Below are 21,205 nucleotides of genomic sequence, written 5' to 3' on the forward strand. Positions count from 1 at the left end.
AAGCGTTGGAAGTTTAAGACTCTGTCAGTACATTTGGCACATCGAGTGATGATGATGTGGGTTCTGCTGACTAAATCATTTGACGGTGTGATTGGATTCTAAAGTTTAATTATTTGTGGATGCTTTATGTGTCATTTGTGATTGAGCATGTGAGCATAGTAGGTTTATGGGTATTATATAGAATTCTTCATTTTATATGACTATATGGGGTGAGAGAGTCATTTAGCTTTACTCATTGAGTTTGAAGCGCTCACCCCCTGTCTCAATTGGGATGATATGATGGTGATCATATTGGAAATGGATCCCAACGTTTCCAAGGAGTTTCTAAGCATTTCTGCGTAGAAAATATTTTCGGAATGCGGAAACAACAGCCAAAGGAAATTTCAGTGCAACATGATGCACTACAGGTGCCAAAAAATTGGTGTATAATGAGAATTTCAAATTTTCATTAATGCAAAAATATGTTTTCATTGAAGTTTTGTAAAGATGTACATTTTCCGTAAAATATTTAAAAATATTAAAATATAGATAATTTGTGATAATCCTTTTATAAAGAACTCTTTTATAGAAAATTCCGAAAGTATTATAAAGTATACGAAATTATCATTTTATAATTCGATAACCTTCATAATAAACTATCATATCTTATAAAATACATAAAAATATTGCAAAATATTAAGAACCGTAGACCATCAAATTTTATTGAAAAAAAAAGACAGCTACCTTTACAAGATGGTAAAATTATAATAAAGTATTGACAATCAACGATATTAGTTTGTAACCAACAATTTTTTATAAAATATTTAAAAATATTACAAAATATTGGCAACTAAATATGTTACTTTGTAACCATTAATTTTCTTTTTCTAAAAAAAAAGCCACTTTTTATAAATATCGGTAACCAGAGCTATTATTTTATAAATCATTAATTTTTTATAAAAAAAAAGGCATTTTTTTACAAAATATTAGAAAGCATTGTATTAGCACTAGAGCTATTATTTTACAACCCAAAAATTTACAGAAAGTAACAACTCTTTACAAATTGCAGTAATCATTATTAAATATAGTTAAATGGAGCTATTATTTATTAATTATAGTCTTGCTCTACTAATTAAATTATTGTACTAATTTCATCCTTCCAGCTCCGGCAGGAAACAAAATATTAAATGGTACTTTTAGCTAGTTTTGGTATACCGTACAAAATATTAATATTTTGGATATTGCTTATTCATTTTTATTAATAATAATGATTTTAATATTTTTAATAATTAGATACGATCTTCTAAAAAGAAAGGCTCATGATCTTTTAATATCAATTAAATAATCTCTGGCCATAACTTTTGTTCATCAAATGATTAAATAGTTATTGGCTTCCTCTACAAATACATGACACCACAAGAAAGACTCCAGAAGTAAGAAAATTATGGGTTCCAATTCCATGGCAGCAGCTAACCAGCCCCATGCCATTTTCGTTCCTTACCCAGTTCAAAGCCACATAAAAACAATGCTTAAACTAGCAAAACTCCTTTACTTCAGAGGCTTTCACATCACTTTTATCAATACTGAATTTAATCACAATCGTTTCATCAAAACTAGAGGTGCTAATTCCATGGAAGGCTTACATGGTTTCCATTTTTTTACAATTCCTGATGGTCTTCCTCCTTCAGATCCTGATGCCTCTCAAGACGTTCCTGCTCTTTGTGACTCTATAAGAAAAAATTTCTTAGCTCCATTTCTTGAAATTATTGCTAAATTGAATGATCTTGCCTTATCCAGTAAAGTCCCCCCCGTAACTTGCATTGTTTCTGATGGTTTCATGTCAACTTTCACTGTTTCTGCTGCTCAGGAAATTGCAGTCCCTATTGTCTTGTTTTTCACCATCTCAGCTTGTTCTTTGATGGGGTTTAAACAATTTTCTGCTCTCAAGGACAAGGGTCTCATACCACTTAAAGGTAACCAAGTGTTTTAAGCAATGTTTTAAGTAGCTTGAATTCTATAATGTATATATATTATCCTAAACTCCAGATTGCTTGACTAAGCTACTTTCTTTGCTTGAAGATGCGAGCGACTTGACAAATGGTTATTTGGAGAAGACTGTAGACTGGATTCCAGGCATGAAAGATGTTCGATTGAGGGATCTTCCGGATGTCCTTCGAACTACTGATCCTAATGAAATTGTCTTCAACTTCGCCATGGAAAGTGTAGAGATAGCCATTAAAGCATCTGCAATTGTTACTCATACATTTGATGCATTAGAAAGAGATGTTCTGAATGGCCTTTCGTCTATCTATTCTCAAGTTTACGCAATTGGCCCGCTTCAGTTACATCTGAATCATATTCAAGATGAATCATTGAAGTCTATTGGGTACAATTTATGGAAAGAAGAATCTAAGTGTCTTCAATGGCTAGATTCTATGAAACCCAAGTCAGTTCTCTACGTTAGTTTTGGCAGCATTACTGTTATGACAAGAGAACAACTTATAGAATTTGGAATGGGATTAGCAAATAGCAAACATCCGTTTTTATGGATTATTAGGCCTGATTTGGTTATTGGTGACTCGGGCATCTTGCCACCTGAGTTTGTTGAATATACTAAGGAAAGAGGTCTAATTGCTAATTGGTGTCCACAAGAAGAAGTGCTGAACCACTCCTCCATTGGAGGGTTTCTAACACATTGTGGTTGGGGTTCGACGATTGAAAGTTTGTCAGCAGGAGTTCCAATGCTTTGTTGGCCTTTCTTCGCAGATCAACCAACAAATTGTCGGTACACTTGCTGCGAATGGGGAGTTGGAATGGAGATTGATAGTAATGTAAAGAGAGATGAAATTGAAAAGCTTGTTAGGGAGCTTATGGAAGGGGAAAAATGTAAAAAATTGAAGAAAAGAGCCATGGAATGGAGAAAATTAGCAATAGAAGCAACTAGTCCAACTGGTTCATCATCCTTGAATTTGGATAAATTGGTGTGTCATGTACTTTTGTCAAAAGTTTGATTGTCTGTTGAGAACTGCTATTGAATCTGAAAATTTTTATGTTGGATATGTTTGATACGTTCATGTTATAAATGTAAAGGAATGGAGTATGTTGAATAAATAATATAGTAATAAAATTCTCAAGAACATATACAAAATTACATTTCAAATGTGAATAAATTCATAATAAATTAATGAAACTAGTTTTGTCTGTTTCGAATCATAATTATTCCAAGGATGGTGATTCTAGTCATTGGACCATTGAAAGGACAAATGCATAGAAATTTATGAAACCAATTATCTAATTAACCATATGCATATTTTTTCGTCAAAAAAAAAAAAAACCATATGCAGATTTTAATTTTCCTCTTCCCACTGAATTATACTTGTTTATTGATATAATTAATACGTCTTTTTCTTGGCCGGCTGCAATTCCGTGATTACTTTCTTTGCACAAACCTACCACTTTTGTCCGTAATATCATTGTTTACACAAAATTCTTTGTTTACCAGTTTTACTACCTAACGGGTTTTTGCAATTACTCCTAATTTGACTTTCAGTTCACCTTTTCTCTTCCTTTTTCACTTTTCTTCCTCTTTCTATCTTCAGTCGGCTGTTATATATGTAATTTGAATTTTATTCAAACGTAAATAAAAATTGAAACTTTCAATATCAATCACCAACAACAGCAAGTGAGCTTGGAAGGCAATCAAAACTTGCCTCTTTCCTTTACCCATACTCATGTATTGTTAATTAATGGTTGGTTGCGGATTCGTAGAATGATACGATAATTAATATCACCGAATGAATAATTAAATTATGAGTTGCAAAATATGATGAAGCTTTCTCTGCATTCATATTTTATAGTTACAAAATAAAGCGTTATAACAAAGCTTGTCAAAGAGTCAATACCTAACTTTATTAACTCTAGCTTTTATAAAACATAATTCCATACAATATGGAACACCACAAACTAGATATTAAATCAGCTAGATTTTGGGCTACAATTAATACAAAATATCTTTAACTAGTTTCCAATGACAATCTCAATCATCTCAATGCTACTTCATGAGATTGTTATTGGAAACACCAAGTAAAGATCTCATAACTTTAAATTTAATTAGCTTTGGGCAAAGCTTTTGTGAGAATATCAGCCGCTTGTTTTTTAGAAGCACAATGAACAAGTTTACTTCACCATTTTCTCTGCATTTCTCAAGGCATGAAACTTCACATGGATGTGCTTTGTCTTGCCATGCTGAATAGGATTCTTAGCCATGGATATGACTGATTTGTTATCAACATAAACCACGGTTGTTTGGTCATATTGCCGCTGTAATCACAAATAATTTTTCTTAACCAAATGGCTTGGTGTGCTGCTGAAACTGCTGCTACATATTCAGCCTCTACAGTGGACTAAGCAACAATGTCCTACTTCATTGAAGTCCAAGAGAAGACTCGCAAGCCAAAGGAAAAAGCATAGCCTAAGGTGCTTTTGTAATCATCCAAACACCCAGCCCAGTCACTGTATGAATAGCCAACAAGAACAATAGTCTCCACATAGGAACAAATAAATATCATGATCTGTTATCCCTTTTATGTACCTAAGAAACCTCTATTGAATCAAGTTAATGTTTCATTCTATTGAATGTAAGTGATCAAATATAAGAGGGATAAAACCTTAGAATAATTTGTAATAGAGATTAAAAATCCTAAAATTGAAATTAATTGACAAATAAATGTTAAAACAGAGGCAAATATCAAAGACTAGGTATGGCCGCTTCATGTTCACAGAACTGGCGGTTCAAAATTTATTGAACTTGAACCAGATCGAACCGTTGGTTTCAGTCCGATTTTTGTTTCCGGCTGTTTCGCAGCAATTTCGATGAACCGTCTCTTCCAATAATGGTTTCTGGTGATATCTGTATTATTTTTTTCAAGAAAGTTAAAAATTTGGTTCTAAGATTACATCTTTCTTTCGATAAAATTAATATGAATTTTTTAAAAAAAAAATTTGTAACTTCAGTTTTAAATAACTTATTAGAATGTTCATAACTCATATAAGAAATAAAATTAATTAACTTTGCAAATAAATACAATATAATTAAATTTTCATTTTATATTATATATAAATGTTAATTAAATAAATTGTCAGAAAATTTTGAAAAATGCTTCAAATAATGTAATTGTGAAATAAGTAAAAAAAATTAAAAGAAAATAACATTAAGCTCCCATTTCTATCAAACAATATTTTCAACTTTACCTTTGTTTGGGATTAAAGAAACTAAGAAACAAACTTGAACAAATCTGAAGCCATTGATGAAGAATCCATGAAAGATTAATTCAATGGAGAAAGAAAATGATGGAAAAGAAAGGAAAACAGAGGAAAATATGAAACAAATTGAGTAACTTTTTTTTTTTTTTTTATTACTTTTGAGGAGAGAGACACCAGACTTTGATATTATAATAAATTTTGGTATTTTGGGGGTAAAAAATAACTCTCAAATTTATTGAGAATAAAAATATTTATATACAACTAAATACAAGTATAAATCTCTTACTATCTAATAATCCTAACACATTATTATTTCGCTTTTTTTGCTCCATTTTAAACTATTATATGAATATACTCTCGTTATTTAATTCATTAAACACTGATCATATTAATATTTAGTGCTCTAGGTAGAATAAGTTTTTTTTTTTTTAATTATTGGAGAAGGATAATTCAGATTTAAATCTATAATCAAATCATATATGCACTTATTATTAGATTATGTCTTACTCTAAATATAGAATAAGTCATTAGATGATCCAAATGATAGAATGAGATATTGAAATAACAAAATGAATAAAAGAAATAAAAATAATTAAAGCCAATATTTGAAAATAATTATTTAGGGTGCTTAACACTTTTCGTAAATAAAAATTGACTCATGAATCAAAATATAACTTTATGATTATTAGTTAGTAGCCCCAATTGTAGAAAGTTAACTGAAACATCCCGAATTTTTATTTTCGAAACTTTCGAATTTTTATTAAATTGAAAATCTCGATTTTCAACTATATGGGCTATAAATACCAAACAATTTCAATTTGAGCCCAAAGTTTTTATGAGTTGGGCCCAAGCCCAAATAAAATGTCGAAAATTTTGAATCGTAAACAGATAGATTTTTGAGAAATAATATGAAACCCCGTAATTTAACCTACTATGAATATATAAAAATTAATTATCCTAAAATCAAATACTCTTATTATTGTTATTATTGAGTAAATTGAGGAAATGTTCTAGAACCTAACCAAAACAATTAAAATAAATCAAATCAGACCAGAAAACTAATTAATATCTTTGAAACTGAGTCAAATTACTGAATCAGACCAAACCGGTTCGAATCGAACCGGAATAATCTAGAAACTGATTTATTTTCTTTTTCTTCCTCTCTTCCTCTTCTTTCTTCGTTTTTTTTCAGCGGCAGCGGCGACCCCCCCCCTCTCTTCTTCCTCCCTCCATTGGTTTTCCGGTGACCTCGTCATCACCAAACGGCTCCAGTCCTCTCCATCATCGATGGCGAGCTTCTCCCTCTCCTTCTTCATCTCCGATTCTGGCAAAGCCTGGGAATCACGAGCAAGTCGCCATTCTATTTCGCTCGAGACAGTTGCGTCTCCGGCGATTGCGGACCAGTCGAGTGGTCCTTCTCATCGGCGACAACCCTCCAGTCTCTCTCTCACTTCGTGTAGTTGTCGTTAGCGCAGCAAGGGAGGCGCATGGGTTGTGTTAAACTGATCTACACAGCCCCCATTTTCTGCTTTTCTTCCCGTTTTTCGGCCAAATGAGCTACTAGTCCAACAAACAAGCGTTAGATTTGGGCTCTCAAGGAAATTTCGAGCAATTTGGTGTGGATAACGCGAAACTCTGGGCAGAATCGACTTTCCGGCCACCATGAACGGCGGTCCGGCGAGTCTCCGGCGAGGCCCCAAAGAAACAGAATTGTTCCCTCCTTACACTGATCATGGAATCATCATCCGACTTTCGATTGGTACGCCCTAAGACCCAGTTCTTAATTTTTGTATAAATTTCAAATTTAATTGATTAGTAAATTTAATCGATTATTTAAGAAGATTTAATTAAATAACAAGAAATTAGAGTATTGGGATAGTTATATGTAAACAAAACATTTGTCTTTAATCGAATATGATTCCTCGTTAGATAAATACACTAAATCTTGAAATTTAGGTTACAAGTCATTTAGAATAATTGTTACAAATCGAAATGTGAAAGATAAATTGGAATTAGTTAGTTAGTTAATTAGTAAGATAAATTGGAATTAGTTTGTTAGTTAATTAGTATAATCATTAGCTTAAAACCAGTTGGTTGTGCATAAGATAATTAAGAGGAGTTTTCAAACGATTAACGGAGTTTAGATGTATAATTCTGATAAACTAAGAATTCGAAAGCCTAACCACTTCCGATATGGATATAAGAATATAAGAATCAAATCTAAATAAATAGTAGTTATAAATAGTTATTGTTAAAAATAGGTTTTAACAACTTAACAATTTAATTACCATAGAGTTATTAATTTGGTCAGCTTATGATTTAGCAAATAATTTTATATGAGTATTGTTGAAAGTTGTTATATTTATAAACTCATGGTTGAGATAATTGGGTGTTGATACTGATGTTTAAGGAGGATGGGACTTAAATTGTTGGTTGCCCGACGGATGGGCTGCGTGCATTGATTGATAAATATATATAATATTGTGATATTTGAGCAGGTAGATAGTCCAATTTTTAGGGGAGGTGCTGCCGAAATTTCGATAGAACTTAGATTAATTTTAATTAACAACATAATTAATAAGTTTAGTTAGATCAGTTCTATAACTTGGTACATAATAAATAGAGTGCTCTGATTATTTATTATCTTTATTACGCATTTAATCATTTACATATTTATTTATTTGTTTTCATTATTGATGTTATTATTGTTATTTATTTTTATTTATTTTATTATTGTTGTTTATTGTTAATACTATTTATTTATTTATTTGCATTGATTTTGGATGTTTAATTGTGCATTGCATTACGATGTTTAATTGATTTATATGTCTGCATTTGATTGCATTGTTTGATTACCTGTGCTGTGAATATGTTATGCCTTGTTTGTGTGGAATTGGGATGAAGTGGACCACCATGGGTTTGTGAGGACGGTCTGTGATATGGATCCGATTATGATTTGACATTTGACCGTCGGCCGGGAAAATGGGAGATCGGCGCCCCCTTGTGCACCTGATGATATAGATTATATGGAAATTCACAGGATGGCTTCTTGTTGTTGCGCACCTGATAATCTAGATTTGATTGTAGCCCGCAGGGTGGCCTCCTGTTGTGAGCACTTGATGATCTAGATTGGATGGAGACCACCGGGTTGCCTCCTGTTGTTATGGAAAAGAAACGAGAGAATGGAAAAATAATGAGAGGACTGGTCAGTGAGGATTAGACCAGTTGGCCGTATGGGGGATCGGCTCCCTGGTGCACATGTATGAGAGGGCGAGCCATGTGTGAGGACGGCTCGTTGGGGTTTCAGGTGGCGCCACTGACTAATTTCCACGTGATGTGATTATATGAAGATGTTTATGATTGTGAGTGCTGGTGATATGCCGTTTGTGTGACTGGCTGCGTGAGCATATAACTAGTCAGATGACTAGATTAATATGTGTACACATTTGTGTGACTGCGTGTGATGTGCAATAATTATTACTCCTTAGAAAACTCACATGTCTTGTTTGATTTTTCAGGAAGTAGGTTTTCCTTTAATCCGATTTAGGCTATGTTTCTTCGGCGCAGGGCAATAAAGAATTTTTCCTAGTTCCATAATTATTTTGCTATGTACACTAACAGTTAGTGACTCCGCAGTTGTAGGATTTGTATACTTTTAATCGTTTAATATTTAGATGAGATAATTATGTGAACCCATATTATAAATGTAATGCATTGTTAATTAGGCCCGAACTGTGGAATGTTGTAGCCGATAAATTTTGGCCGAGATTTAATAAAATATCGAGGTTTATCTTTCGTAATCATATGGGTTGAATGTGGAAATTTTATACTGAGATAATAGATTTTAACGTTTCAGGCTTACTACGGGCCTCGGGGGCCTTAAGCTTACCTGGGCCCTAGTGCCGGTCCGGCCCACGGAAATGGGTCGTGACAAAGTTGGTATCAGAGCTTAGGTTAAGGTTTTAGGACACAACTGCGGAGTATAGGAAATTTCTTTATGTTGGGATCGGCCGTAACCAACATAAGGAAGGAAACTTGTGATTTTCCTCTCTAGGAACGGTGGACGCACTAGACCCTATGAGGTGGGAAAATCCACATCTATTGTGTAGATCAATAGACTATAGAAGAAGTAATTCAAGGTTTGAAATAGAGTAATACGTGATGGTAGTGGATTGGCCTGATCACCCAGTACACTACTTTTCATGTGAACTCTATTCCTGTCAGTGAGTAGGATAGTGTAGAAAAATAAACAGGATTTTTATTAGTATGGTAGATTCATGAACATAAATAATAACTTTGAGGCAATTAGAAATTTGTGTCTAGTTTTCAACACAGCTACTGAATTTCTTTAGAATTTATTCAAAAAAAAAAAAAAAAAAAAAAAAAAAAAAAAAAAAACCTTTTATTTTTGTTTTCATTATATTTACCTGACATTTTAAATTTAAAACCCCATTTTAATTTTGAATTCAAAATTGTGTTATGATAAATAATGTGAAATTGATTATTCATATAGAAAATTATTTTTTTTTGAAAACTGTCTATTTATATCACGGGGCCAATTGGATTAGATCATAAAATGAAATGATTATGAGGATAGTAAAATTAGAAAGATTTGACAAGAAGAATAAGACAAGTGGTGATGATGATATTAAGTAAAGTAGACAGTTAGTATCTAAGTAAGAACATAACATTGGAAAGGTTTGAGGAGATAATTCTAGTTTAGAAGATAGATTGCAACCAGAGTTAGAGTGTAGGACTGTCTAATGTAATAAATGAGAGAAATAACATTAGAAATGAACTGGAATGATTTAAGGGTATAGAAATGAAATATATAATAAGTGGTGATATATGTTTAGTTTTAGATAGGTGAGACAGGTAAATATTAGTACTGATGAGACAAGTGAGACAAGTGGTAAAGTAGCATTACCTTGGGACTTAAGGAATTTTATTAGTACTGATGAGAATTAGGTAGAAGGTGAATATTTAAGGCAAGCAATAAAGGTTAGGTTAAAATGTTGGTGAATAGATAAATCATGAATAATAATGATTAGTAGTACAAAAGAAACCAAGTGGACGAAATAATTAATAAGAGAGTATGTAGGATAAAGAATAATGTTAGGATGAGATGCTGATAGTAAATAACTCAGGAATTACAATGATAAGTAGTATGAAAGGAGAAAGAGTAGATGAAATAATTATTGAGAAATATATATTATGTACCTTCTTGATAAACCCTGTTTTATTGTAAGATTTTATTCAAAGAAAGATTTCTAAGGATTTCAGTAGCTGTTTGAAGATAGTAATTGGAGATTTAGGTAATAAACTCGAGTGTCTTTTTTACGCGGTTTATCTTATTCGTTCTTGAGCTAACTTTTTAATATTTGGAGTATCTCCTATGACTTTAAAATCACCTCTAGCTCTGCTCTTATCACCCCTACTAGATTTCAATTCGAGGACGAATTGTCTTAAGGGGGGGAGATTGAAACATCCCGAATTTTTATTTTCGAAACTTTCGAATTTTTATTAAATTGAAAATCTCGATTTTCAACTATATGGGCTATAAATACCAAACAATTTCAATTTGAGCCCAAAGTTTTTATGAGTTGGGCCCAAGCCCAAATAAAATGTCGAAAATTTTGAATCGTAAACAGATAGATTTTTGAGAAATAATATGAAACCCCGTAATTTAACCTACTATGAATATATAAAAATTAATTATCCTAAAATCAAATACTCTTATTATTGTTATTATTGAGTAAATTGAGGAAATGTTCTAGAACCTAACCAAAACAATTAAAATAAATCAAATCAGACCAGAAAACTAATTAATATCTTTGAAACTGAGTCAAATTACTGAATCAGACCAAACCGGTTCGAATCGAACCGGAATAATCTAGAAACTGATTTATTTTCTTTTTCTTCCTCTCTTCCTCTTCTTTCTTCGTTTTTTTTCAGCGGCAGCGGCGACCCCCCCCCCTCTCTTCTTCCTCCCTCCATTGGTTTTCCGGTGACCTCGTCATCACCAAACGGCTCCAGTCCTCTCCATCATCGATGGCGAGCTTCTCCCTCTCCTTCTTCATCTCCGATTCTGGCAAAGCCTGGGAATCACGAGCAAGTCGCCATTCTATTTCGCTCGAGACAGTTGCGTCTCCGGCGATTGCGGACCAGTCGAGTGGTCCTTCTCATCGGCGACAACCCTCCAGTCTCTCTCTCACTTCGTGTAGTTGTCGTTAGCGCAGCAAGGGAGGCGCATGGGTTGTGTTAAACTGATCTACACAGCCCCCATTTTCTGCTTTTCTTCCCGTTTTTTCGGCCAAATGAGCTACTAGTCCAACAAACAAGCGTTAGATTTGGGCTCTCAAGGAAATTTCGAGCAATTTGGTGTGGATAACGCGAAACTCTGGGCAGAATCGACTTTCCGGCCACCATGAACGGCGGTCCGGCGAGTCTCCGGCGAGGCCCCAAAGAAACAGAATTGTTCCCTCCTTACACTGATCATGGAATCATCATCCGACTTTCGATTGGTACGCCCTAAGACCCAGTTCTTAATTTTTGTATAAATTTCAAATTTAATTGATTAGTAAATTTAATCGATTATTTAAGAAGATTTAATTAAATAACAAGAAATTAGAGTATTGGGATAGTTATATGTAAACAAAACATTTGTCTTTAATCGAATATGATTCCTCGTTAGATAAATACACTAAATCTTGAAATTTAGGTTACAAGTCATTTAGAATAATTGTTACAAATCGAAATGTGAAAGATAAATTGGAATTAGTTAGTTAGTTAATTAGTAAGATAAATTGGAATTAGTTTGTTAGTTAATTAGTATAATCATTAGCTTAAAACCAGTTGGTTGTGCATAAGATAATTAAGAGGAGTTTTCAAACGATTAACGGAGTTTAGATGTATAATTCTGATAAACTAAGAATTCGAAAGCCTAACCACTTCCGATATGGATATAAGAATATAAGAATCAAATCTAAATAAATAGTAGTTATAAATAGTTATTGTTAAAAATAGGTTTTAACAACTTAACAATTTAATTACCATAGAGTTATTAATTTGGTCAGCTTATGATTTAGCAAATAATTTTATATGAGTATTGTTGAAAGTTGTTATATTTATAAACTCATGGTTGAGATAATTGGGTGTTGATACTGATGTTTAAGGAGGATGGGACTTAAATTGTTGGTTGCCCGACGGATGGGCTGCGTGCATTGATTGATAAATATATATAATATTGTGATATTTGAGCAGGTAGATAGTCCAATTTTTAGGGGAGGTGCTGCCGAAATTTCGATAGAACTTAGATTAATTTTAATTAACAACATAATTAATAAGTTTAGTTAGATCAGTTCTATAACTTGGTACATAATAAATAGAGTGCTCTGATTATTTATTATCTTTATTACGCATTTAATCATTTACATATTTATTTATTTGTTTTCATTATTGATGTTATTATTGTTATTTATTTTTATTTATTTTATTATTGTTGTTTATTGTTAATACTATTTATTTATTTATTTGCATTGATTTTGGATGTTTAATTGTGCATTGCATTACGATGTTTAATTGATTTATATGTCTGCATTTGATTGCATTGTTTGATTACCTGTGCTGTGAATATGTTATGCCTTGTTTGTGTGGAATTGGGATGAAGTGGACCACCATGGGTTTGTGAGGACGGTCTGTGATATGGATCCGATTATGATTTGACATTTGACCGTCGGCCGGGAAAATGGGAGATCGGCGCCCCCTTGTGCACCTGATGATATAGATTATATGGAAATTCACAGGATGGCTTCTTGTTGTTGCGCACCTGATAATCTAGATTTGATTGTAGCCCGCAGGGTGGCCTCCTGTTGTGAGCACTTGATGATCTAGATTGGATGGAGACCACCGGGTTGCCTCCTGTTGTTATGGAAAAGAAACGAGAGAATGGAAAAATAATGAGAGGACTGGTCAGTGAGGATTAGACCAGTTGGCCGTATGGGGGATCGGCTCCCTGGTGCACATGTATGAGAGGGCGAGCCATGTGTGAGGACGGCTCGTTGGGGTTTCAGGTGGCGCCACTGACTAATTTCCACGTGATGTGATTATATGAAGATGTTTATGATTGTGAGTGCTGGTGATATGCCGTTTGTGTGACTGGCTGCGTGAGCATATAACTAGTCAGATGACTAGATTAATATGTGTACACATTTGTGTGACTGCGTGTGATGTGCAATAATTATTACTCCTTAGAAAACTCACATGTCTTGTTTGATTTTTCAGGAAGTAGGTTTTCCTTTAATCCGATTTAGGCTATGTTTCTTCGGCGCAGGGCAATAAAGAATTTTTCCTAGTTCCATAATTATTTTGCTATGTACACTAACAGTTAGTGACTCCGCAGTTGTAGGATTTGTATACTTTTAATCGTTTAATATTTAGATGAGATAATTATGTGAACCCATATTATAAATGTAATGCATTGTTAATTAGGCCCGAACTGTGGAATGTTGTAGCCGATAAATTTTGGCCGAGATTTAATAAAATATCGAGGTTTATCTTTCGTAATCATATGGGTTGAATGTGGAAATTTTATACTGAGATAATAGATTTTAACGTTTCAGGCTTACTACGGGCCTCGGGGGCCTTAAGCTTACCTGGGCCCTAGTGCCGGTCCGGCCCACGGAAATGGGTCGTGACATTAACAAATAAATATAATATTGGTAAGGAATAATATTTTATTTTAGTTTATTTTGTTTGCAATTTCATTTTAATAAAGTTAGCCCATATATTTATAAACTCTTCTTTTTTCTAAACCCAGCCCATCAGCAATTTACTTTACGGAACTCCAGCCTATTAACCATCCCAATACACTTCTTTATAACTCAGCCCATTAACCATTATTAACAGCCCATCAACTGCTTCTAGTTATATTGGTAAATATTATTTTTATTAACCATGTATCTGAATTTCAATTTTAATTATAATGGCACCTTAATTTCAAATTGTATTCAATTTAACAAATAAAATATTATTTTTATTGGATCTGTACTCTCTCTCTTTTGGTCAGATTAACTAAAAATTCATTATTTACATCTTAACTAATATTAGTTAGGAATTTAAATTCATAAAAAGCCAAGTAAAATAATAAATTTTAGTTAGTTATACGCATAAAATATTAGTTTAGGTTTTTATTTTGCCATTTTTTGAGCATGGAATTTGTTTTATACTCAGGTTAAATCTCTTATAAAAATAGGTTTTATTCATTTATGGTATCATTTTATTTTTAGGGAATCATTACTGTTAATATTATATAAATAAATAAATAAAAGTATTGTATTTTTAAGATAAATAGATTATTTTTTATTTTAATAATTATATAAATAAATATAAATATTTATTTATTTATAAGCAGTGGTGGTGGGGAATGAGTCTAAATTGAGTCTCACAAAAATAAATATTTTATTCATTAAATTGGGTACCATTTGAAATTAGGATGCTATTGTAACTAAATTTAAAGTTCGAGGTACTAGGAAAAAAAAAGTTATATTTATGATAGAATTAAAATTACCTATAAAGTTTGGAGTTTTTTTTAATGTTTTAGCCCATTACATGTAATATAAAAATGCTGCTCTATTCTATCAATAAGATATTGGTTTAAGGCGGTTAGCGGAAGTGCACAAGTTCGATTTCGGATGATTTCACACCGGTAGTTGGTTAATGATAGGAAATAATGCTAGTTTCTTCTTTAAAGCTAAAGAGACAACTGATCGCCTATACATGTGCAATTATGCATCCAAGAATATCATGATTCCCATGCATATATGCTTTATAATGTATATGCTATATATGAATTAAATAGAATGAAGGATGATGCGTGCATGATGTTGTGATATTACGTGAACTGTATACTTTCTGATGTTGGGGCTGGCTAATGCCTTGTGAGCATCGAGTATCACTCATTGATGGGATTTGCAATGGGAGTTTAGACTCCAATGGGATGCTGGTTTTCATTTGTATAGTTTTCAATATAGATTGCAAGCGTTGGGAGTTTAAAGCTCTGTCAGTACATTTGGCACATCAAGTGATGATGATGTGGGATATGCTGACTCAGTCATCTGACGGTATGATTGGATTCTAAAGTTTAATTATTTGTGGATGCTTTATGTGCCTTTTGTGATTGAGTATGTGACCATAGTAGGTTTATGGGTATTATATAAATATCTTCATTTTGTATGACTATATGGGGTGAGAGAGTCATCTAGCTCTACTCGTTGAGTTGAGGCGCCCACCCCCTGTCTCAAATGAGATGATGTGATGGTGATCATATTGGAAATGGCCCCTAATGTTTCCGAAGAGTTTCTAAGTGTTTCTGTGTAGGAAATATTTTCTAAATGCGGAAACAACAGCCAAAGGAAGATTCCGTGCAACCTGATGCACTACAGGTGCCAGAAAACTGGCGTACAATATGAGAATTTCAAATTTTCATTAATGCAAAAATATGTTTTCATTGAAGTTTTTTAAGTATGTAAATTTTCCGTAAAACATTTAGAAATATTAAAATATAGATAATTTGTAATAACCCTTTTATAAAAATCTCTTTTACAGAAAATTCTGAAAGTATTATAAAGTATACGGAACTATCATTTTATAATTCGATAACCTTCATAATAAACTATCATATCTCATAAAATATATGAAAATATTGCAAAATATCATGATGATGAAAATAAAAATAAAAACATCAAATTTTATTAAAAATAAAAACAGCTACCTTTACAAGATGATAAAATTATAAAGTATTGAAAATCAACGATATTAGTTTGTAACCAACAATTTTTTATAAAATATTTAAAAATATTACAAAATATTGGCAACTAAATATGTTACTTTGTAACCAATAATTTTCTTTTTCTAAAAAAAAAGCCACTTTTTATAAGATATGAGTAACCAGAGCTATTATTTTATAAATCATCAATTTTTTTTTTTAAAAAAGGCATTTTTTAACAAAATATTGGCAACTAAATATGTCACTTTGTAATCAATAATTTTCTTTTTTTTTTTTTAAAAAAAAAGCCACTTTTTATAAGATATGGGTAACCAGAGCTATTATTTTATAAATCATCAACTTTTTTTTTTTTTTTTAAAAAGGCATTTTTTAACAAAATATTAGAAAGCATTACATAATATTAGCACTAAAGCTATTATTTTATAACCCAAATATTTACAAAAAGTAACAACTCTTTACAAATTGCAGGAATCGTTATTAAATATAGTTAATTGGAGCTATTATTAATTTTACAAGAAACAACCATTTTTAAAAAATTATTAATAAGTATTACAAAATATTGAAAAATGCGTCTACTAATTTGTAAATTTAAGTCACCTAAAATCTGAAGTTATTGTACAATATCTCTTCTTTAAGCTAAATAAATTATTTTCTATTATATAAATAAAAAAATTAAATAGATTATAATAATAATTTATTTAAAAATTTAATAATTATTATTTTTGAAGTTTACTAGAGTCTAAATGTGATATTAAAATGAATCAATGAACGATTGATAAAAAAAAGTTTAAAAAACGAATTAACAACTTATTGTCTCTTGTATCATTTGCTGATTAAAATCCTCGGTAGAAGTCTCTAGTCTTACTATTAGGTTAAATCAATTATTAACTGTATAAATCAATTGAACCAAATGTTCCAAATTGATGCTCTCAATTCTGTCAAGTCTTCATTTATTTAATATATTAATATTTTTTGAGAGACATTTAATTTTTTAATATTTTCTTTATATTGTTAGATAGGGATGAACATTAAACGGTTTAAATAGCAAAACCAAACCAAAACGAACCAAACTATAAATTTTAAATTAATGGTTTATCATTTTAAATGGTTTGATTTAGTTTATAATTTAATAAATTGCCTTGAAAACAAATTGGTTCGATTTTTATTTAATTAAACCATTTAAAATTGAATTAAACTGCATTAATAACATATTCCAAACCTATAGTTTATTTTACCTAACAAAATAAATTCACCTTCGAAAATACACCTTGTGAACATGACAACTTTTTTTTGGTGTCATTTCTTATGTTCTTAATAGTGTAGTATTGAAAAAAAAATTTATTTATTTATTTTATGAATAAATTCTTACTGGTAGGTTACTTTGATGGATCATGAATATTACTTACATATAATCTTATTGTTTTTATACATTAAATCGTAAAAATTGGTATTTTATGATCTTACATGAACATTAAACGGTTTAAATTGCAAAACCAAACCAAAATGCACCAAACTGTCAATTTTAAATTAATGATTTATCGTTTTAAATGGTTTGGTTTAGTTTATAATTTAATAAATTGCCTTGAAAACAATTTGGTTCGGTTTTTATTTAATTAAAACATTTGAAATTGAATTAAACTGTATCAATAACGTATTCCAAATCGGTAATTTATTTTACCTAACAAAATAAATTCACCTTGGAAAATACACCTTGTGAACATGACAACTTCTCTTTGGTGTCATTTCTTATGTTCTTAATATTATAGTATTGAAAAAAATTTATTTATTTATTTTATGAATAAATTCTTACTGGTAGGTTATACTTTGGCAGATCATGAATATTATTTACATAAAATCTTATTGTTTTTATAAATTAAATTGTAAAAATTGGTATTTTATATGTTATACTTTATATTATCAAATAACTGAACACTTTTTTGCTAGTTATAAAATTTTTCTTATGTTATATATTATATATGAATTCATTATGTTGTTTAAGTATAATTAAAATAATTATTAAATTATTTTAATGTATCAAGCCGTAAATCAGATCGCACTAAATCACTTTTTACGGTTTGATTTAATTTAATTTCATCAATTAAATTATTTAGTTTGAATTGAAAAATCTATAAACCGTACGTAATTTATGGTTTGGTTCGAATTATTTTTCAAACCGCACCAAATCAAACTGTGCTCAGATGTGCTATCTTCTCTCAAAACTTTAATATAAATTAAATTTCTCTTAAACACATTGCCTCAGCTTTGATTCAAGAAATGATTAATATGAAAAATATGAGCACATATAACATAATCACAATGCAACAACTATAGATTATAGTTTTACTCTAATAATTAAAATATTGTACTAATTTTAAATGGTACTAAATATTAAATGGTACTTTTAGCTAGTTTTGGTGTCCCGTACAAAATATTAATATTTTTGATATTGCTTATTCATTTTTATTAATAATAATGATTTTAATATTTTTAATAATTAGATACGATCTTCTAAAAAGAAAGGCTCATGATCTTTTAATATCAATTAAATAATCTCCGGCCACAACTTTTGTTCATCAAATGATCAAATAATTATTGGCTTCCTCTACAAATACATGACACCACAAGAAAGTCTCCAGAAGTAAGAAAATTATGGGTTCCAATTCCATGGCAGCAGCTAACCAGCCCCATGCCATTTTCATTCCTTACCCAGCTCAAAGCCACATAAAAACAATGCTTAAACTAGCAAAACTCCTTTACTTCAGAGGCTTTCACATCACTTATATCAATACTGAATTTAATCACAATCGTTTCATCAAAACTAGGGGTGCTAATTCCATGGAAGGCTTACCTGGTTTCCATTTTTATACAATTCCTGATGGTCTTCCTCCTTCAGATCCTGATGCCTCTCAAGACGTTCCTGCTCTTTGTAACTCTATCAGAAAAAATTTATTTGCCCCATTTCTTGAAATTATTGCTAAATTGAATGATCTTGCCTTAGCCAGTAAAGTTCCCCCTGTAACTTGCATTGTTTCTGATGGTTTCATGTCAACTTTCACTGTTTCTGCTGCTCAGGAAATTGCAGTCCCTATTGTCTTGTTTTTCACCATCTCAGCTTGTTCTTTGATGGGGTTTAAACAATTTTCTGCTCTCAAGGACAAGGGTCTCATACCACTAAAAGGTAACCAAGTGTTTTAAGTAATGTTTTAAGTAGCTTGAATTCTATAATGTATATATATTATCCTAAACTCCAGATCGCTTGACTAAGCTACTTTCTTTGCTTGAAGATGCGAGCGACTTGACAAATGGTTATTTGGAGAAGACTGTAGACTGGATTCCAGGTATGAAAGATGTTCGATTGAGGGATCTTCCGGATTTCCTTCGAACTACTGATCCTAATGAAATTGTCTTCAACTTGGCCATGGAAAGTGTAGAGATAGCTATTAAAGCATCTGCAATTGTTACTCATACATTTGATGCATTAGAAAGAGATGTTCTGAATGGCCTTTCGTCTATCTATTCTCAAGTTTACGCAATTGGCCCGCTTCAGTTACATCTGAATCATATTCAAGATGAATCATTGAAGTCTATTGGGTACAATTTATGGAAAGAAGAATCTGAGTGTCTTCAATGGCTAGATTCTATGAAGCCCAAGTCAGTTCTCTACATTAGTTTTGGCAGCATTACTGTTATGACAAGAGAACAACTTATAGAATTTGGAATGGGATTAGCAAATAGCAAACATCCATTTTTATGGATTATTAGGCCTGATTTGGTTATTGGTGACTCGGGCATCTTGCCACCTGAGTTTGTTGAATATACTAAAGAAAGAGGTCTAATTGCTAGTTGGTGTCCACAAGAAGAAGTACTTAACCACTTCTCCATTGGAGGGTTTCTAACACATTGTGGTTGGGGTTCGACGATTGAAAGTTTGTCAGCAGGAGTTCCAATGCTTTGTTGGCCTTTCTTCGCAGATCAACCAACAAATTGTCGCTACACTTGCTGGGAATGGGGAGTTGGAATGGAGATTGATAGTAATGTAAAGAGAGATGAAATTGAAAAGCTTGTTAGGGAGCTTATGGAAGGAGAAAAATGTAAAAAATTGAGGAATAGGGCCATGGAATGGAGAAAATTAGCAATAGAAGCAACTAGTCCAACTGGTTCATCATCCTTGAATTTGGATAAATTGGTGTGTCATGTACTCTTGTCAAAAGTTTGATTGTCTGTTGAGAACTGCTATTGAATCTGAAAATTTTTATGTTGGATATGTTTGATACGTTCATGTTATAAATGTAAAAGAATGGAGTATGTTGAATAAATAATATAGTAATAAAATTCTCAAGGACATATACAAAATTACTTTTCACATGTGAATAAATTCATAATAAATTAACGAAATTAGTTTTATCTGTTTCGAATCATAATTGTTCCAAGGATGGTCATTCTAGTCATTGGACCGTTGAAAGGACAAATGCATAGAAATTTACGAACGCAATTATCTAATTAACCATATGCATGTTTATTGATATAATTAATACGTCTTTTTCTTGGCCGGCTGCAATTCCGTGATTACTTTCTTTCTTTCCGTGATTACTTTCTTGGCCGGCTTGGTGTGCTGCTGAAGCTGCTGCTACATATTCAGCGTCTACAGTGGACTAAGCAACAATGTCCTACTTCACTGAAGTCTAAGAGAAGACTCGCAAGCCAAAGGAAAAAGCATAGCCTAAGGTGCTTTTATAATCATCCAAACACCCAGCCCAGTCACTGTATGAATAGCCAACAAGAACAATAGTCTCCACATAGGAATAAATAAATATCATGATCTCTTATCCCTTTTATGTACCTAAGAACCCTCTTGTTGCACCAAAGTAGTTTTGGCTTGGTGACTGCATAAATCTTGATAAACGACTCGCTGCAAACCTTAAATCAGGTCTTGTAGCAGTCAACTATAATAGACTACCAACCAAACTTCTATATACAACAGCATCTACCTTGGCTTCACGATATTCTTTCTCTAATTTTTCATTCAATACCAATGGAGTTGTAATAGATTTGCAGCTTTCCACATTATTTTTTTTTTCAGTATATCAAGAACATACTTGTGCTATGGAATGAAAACTCCATTCTCAAACTGATAAACTTCAAGACCGAGAAAATATTTCGTCAAGCCAAGATCAGTCA

At 31.8% G+C, this 21,205-nt stretch overlaps 2 protein-coding genes across 2 annotated transcripts; both read left to right on the top strand.

Moving 5' to 3' along the window:
• The first annotated feature begins 1,328 nt into the window (after positions 1 to 1,328).
• LOC105629054 (7-deoxyloganetin glucosyltransferase) lies at positions 1,329 to 3,139 on the top strand. The gene is made up of 2 exons (XM_012210570.4): positions 1,329 to 1,952; positions 2,059 to 3,139. The coding sequence occupies exons 1-2, from the start codon at positions 1,424 to 1,426 to the stop codon at positions 2,988 to 2,990; spliced, it is 1,461 nt and encodes a 486-aa protein (XP_012065960.4). The 5' UTR covers positions 1,329 to 1,423; the 3' UTR covers positions 2,991 to 3,139.
• A 15,511-nt stretch (positions 3,140 to 18,650) lies between these two features.
• On the top strand, positions 18,651 to 20,390 carry LOC149493120 (7-deoxyloganetin glucosyltransferase-like). The gene is made up of 2 exons (XM_089715779.1): positions 18,651 to 19,205; positions 19,312 to 20,390. Exons 1-2 carry the CDS (start codon positions 18,677 to 18,679, stop codon positions 20,241 to 20,243), a joined length of 1,461 nt encoding a protein of 486 aa, XP_089571905.1. The 5' UTR covers positions 18,651 to 18,676; the 3' UTR covers positions 20,244 to 20,390.
• Positions 20,391 to 21,205: the final 815 nt, after the last annotated feature.

This window comes from Jatropha curcas, chromosome 10, assembly GCF_041381405.1.
Source record: "Jatropha curcas cultivar XTBG-Jc1 chromosome 10, XTBG_Jcur_1.0, whole genome shotgun sequence".
In the NCBI taxonomy this organism is placed as follows: Eukaryota; Viridiplantae; Streptophyta; class Magnoliopsida; order Malpighiales; family Euphorbiaceae; genus Jatropha; species Jatropha curcas.